Genomic DNA, 2972 nt, shown 5'->3' with positions numbered 1-2972 from the left:
AGTCGTAGGGAGGATAGTATCATCCCAGTCAATGAAGAAGAGCAGCTGTCGGCCGCGACCTGCACGGAAGTACAAGATAGAGGCAGGGTAAAGACTGCTCACCAGCGCTGATGTCACCTGCAGAGATCCTCGGGGAGAGCTGTGGACCTGGCAAAGAGACCAGTAGACCTCACAAGGGTCGCAAGGGAACCTCACTCGAACTGCTCCGGAGCATCGAAGAAAAGTGAGAGGCGATCTCAGTGTCGTCGTTAGCATCCGGACCGAGTAACTGACAGAAAGGTGGTCACAGTTATGAATGAGGAACAGATTGATGTACCTTTACTCCTGTTATGTATGCCTCGGGAAGATAATCAGAGGGCGAAATAGGTACACGGTTAGTTGAGGTTGGACCTTGTTCAGGAGTAGAAGCAGCAGTGTTACTGCCGGACTTCTTAGAAGAAGCAGTCACTGAGACACTCAATGGGCCAAACATATCTACTAGAAAATGTTGAAGTAAGACGCTGATGCGAAGTGTGTGCAACCCACATGACGAATCCGTTTCAAGATGCGCATGTAAAAAGCGCTCGCCCGTGTAAACTGAGCGCGCCACGGAGTCTTCGGTGGGTTGCATTGGCATAGGTGATGTTACTGTTAATCGACATCAACAGTACGAGCAGCGTTGGCCTAGCAGTGTGAGATGGAGACCTCGAGATGGATAAGTAGTTTTCGAAGGTGTGTAACGTCCTTTTACCTTGGTACTCAACAACTTAATCCTGATCTCCTCAATTTAGCTCTTTTGTTCAGGATCTGACATGTCTGGAGGTTAACAGGTAATATTCATATCTACGAGTATATCTTTTATTCATCTATCTCAGATCACTAGAGGGTAATACTCTACAGTCTGGGGTTCACAGCGAGTAATGTGATGATCACTCTCCGAGAGTTGTAGCCCTCAGTGAGGTATAATCCTTGTCATAAATGATGGAGTCCAGCGGCCACCCTACAAGTATCATCTAGTACGCCGTCCTTAGCTGAATCAATTCAATACTCAATAGTTAGAGCTCAAGGGTTGAAACAGCATGCAAGTCGTTAGCAGGCCGCTACTACCTTGCGTATCACTGATGAGGTTATTACCCTTCGTGTGATAGGCCCCCTACCGAGGATCCTCATCTCTATTCGGGATATGACCTTTATTAGTGTCTGCCACATTCTTACCCTCCCTAATCACGACTTAATATCGATGATAACACGGATCATCATTATCATCCTTTCCTGCGTGCATAAGTCCTGCGGTTGCCACCCGAAGTTTTTCGTCTCTGTAACGTTTCCATATCGAGTATAGTCATCATCCTCATGAGTCTCTGTGCTCCTTAGTATTCTATTATTACTTGAGTTGTTGTCGTGGTTGTTGTTGTTTGCCGCAATCCAGGCAGACATAGGTTTGTGATGATGGTGGTTGATGTATTCCGCCATGATCCACAGTTGTTCGATCTGATTTCTCTCATTTCTGGTAACAACATACGAATATGATGAACTCCCTTCCTACACCGATGCCTGTGGATTTATCTGATATGGACAAGATACGGAGTAAAGAAGAATCCAGTAGTGAAGCCACCACCACCACCCAGGAAGTTGTTCCTAAGGTGGGTCTTAAAGCGCGGCTTACGAGTCTTTACTGATCGTCCTTGATGATTAGGAGTGTTCTAATTGTGGTAAGATCCCCGGGAATCCTCTACGGTGCGGTATCTGTAAGAAAGTGGTATACTGCGATCGGAATTGTCAAAAGGAGGACTGGCGATTCCATAAACGTATATGTAAGAAGCCTAAAGCCAAGAAGGAGAAGTCAAGACATGAACAAGATGCTGAGAGAGCTGCTGCTGCCAAACGTAGGGGGTTCCTAGGGAGTATTGAGATTGATGTGTGTGTAGGGGCTGCTGAACCATTCCGATCAAAGAAGGATGATGATGTGGTAGTAGAGGATGAGAAGCTTAATTGGTAATAGAGATCACCACCACCACCACCACCCTAGTATTATGAGTACAGTAGTGTTATCATGTTATAAGGTATCGTCATCGGGAATGGATACCAGAGAAGAAAGAAGAGTTTAAACCACATGAGATAGTACCCCAACAGGAAGCTAGTAGTCCAGAGAGGATACAAGTAACCGATTCTGGTGATGGTAGTCATGCAGGCAAGAGTGTTTGGAACACAGCTGATACGTAAGAAGGAGTAGGATAATGATGACAATTGGTGTCTATGGTAAGTTTAGGTACGAAGAACGGAATACTACCGAATGGGCTAATGATTGGCTTAAACAGAATATCCCTGGTAAGGGTCGGGATATTTGTTAATAGGAGGTGTCTATGTTCATACAGGATCTACCTTCAATGCACCTGAAGGCCTTGATCTTGTCGTTGATTCGATCGATAACTTGGAGGGGGATGCCGCCATTCCAATTGTTAGAGGTACGGGAGTATCGTGATGTCATTATGGTGTGATAGGATACTGTCTTCAGGAACAGCACGGTATGTATATGATTACAAGTTCAAGTTGAGTACTAATGTTACATTCAAGGGTGAGTCCTTAGTAGTATACTACTACTATCATCCTTGAGTAGGTATTCAACTGAATGCTGATGTGAAGGTTGATGACTTCGCTAATGATATGGAGCCCTACACCTTCCATGTCAATGTTAAAGATCCCAAGGAGAGTGTCGATAGAGATACCATTACTGCTGCTCGATCAATCATAATTAAATCCATCGTGCCCCAGTTGAACTCCAAATTGGATCAATTCGTGACCGAGTACCACACTCTCTAAGCCTTGTAGCTGACAACAAAATACTCGTGTATAACAAAGATTTAGAACAATAGCCACTGTCGTGTACAGAGAACTATTAGATACCACACCTTGTCTCTATCACGGCTTATTATTGTGTTATCACTACCTTCGTGGGGTTGGGTGGATATCTGTTACTTGACCTAATCACTTTT

General features: G+C 44.7%; 2 protein-coding genes across 3 annotated transcripts in view; one reads left to right on the top strand and one right to left on the bottom strand.

Annotated features, from left to right (window-relative positions):
• Pmar_PMAR018751 (hypothetical protein) overlaps nucleotides 1–2972 on the bottom strand; it is a 6806-nt gene that overhangs the window by 2288 nt on the left and 1546 nt on the right. The gene's annotated exons all lie outside the window — the stretch shown is intronic.
• On the top strand, nucleotides 1460–2863 carry Pmar_PMAR018752 (conserved hypothetical protein). The gene is made up of 8 exons (XM_002783559.1): nucleotides 1460–1622; nucleotides 1676–1865; nucleotides 1908–1974; nucleotides 2043–2198; nucleotides 2249–2307; nucleotides 2355–2444; nucleotides 2495–2554; nucleotides 2597–2863. The coding sequence occupies exons 1-8, from the start codon at nucleotides 1506–1508 to the stop codon at nucleotides 2797–2799; spliced, it is 942 nt and encodes a 313-aa protein (XP_002783605.1). The 5' UTR covers nucleotides 1460–1505; the 3' UTR covers nucleotides 2800–2863.

Source organism: Perkinsus marinus (assembly GCF_000006405.1).
Source record: "Perkinsus marinus ATCC 50983 genomic scaffold scf_1104296936966, whole genome shotgun sequence".
Classification (NCBI taxonomy): Eukaryota; Perkinsozoa; order Perkinsida; family Perkinsidae; genus Perkinsus; species Perkinsus marinus.
The sequence above is the reverse complement of the archived record's forward strand: the minus strand, read 5'-3'. Positions and strand labels throughout refer to the sequence as shown.

Bases quoted from the DNA above. Each gene is read 5' to 3' on its own strand.
- Pmar_PMAR018752 (XM_002783559.1), top strand. From the start codon at position 1,506: ATGATGAACTCCCTTCCTACACCGATGCCTGTGGATTTATCTGATATG. The intron at 1,975-2,042 runs GTAATAGAGATC...TCATGTTATAAG, and splicing joins GAGGATGAGAAGCTTAATTG to GTATCGTCATCGGGAATGGA. The intron at 2,308-2,354 runs GTAAGGGTCGGG...ATGTTCATACAG, and splicing joins GCTTAAACAGAATATCCCTG to GATCTACCTTCAATGCACCT.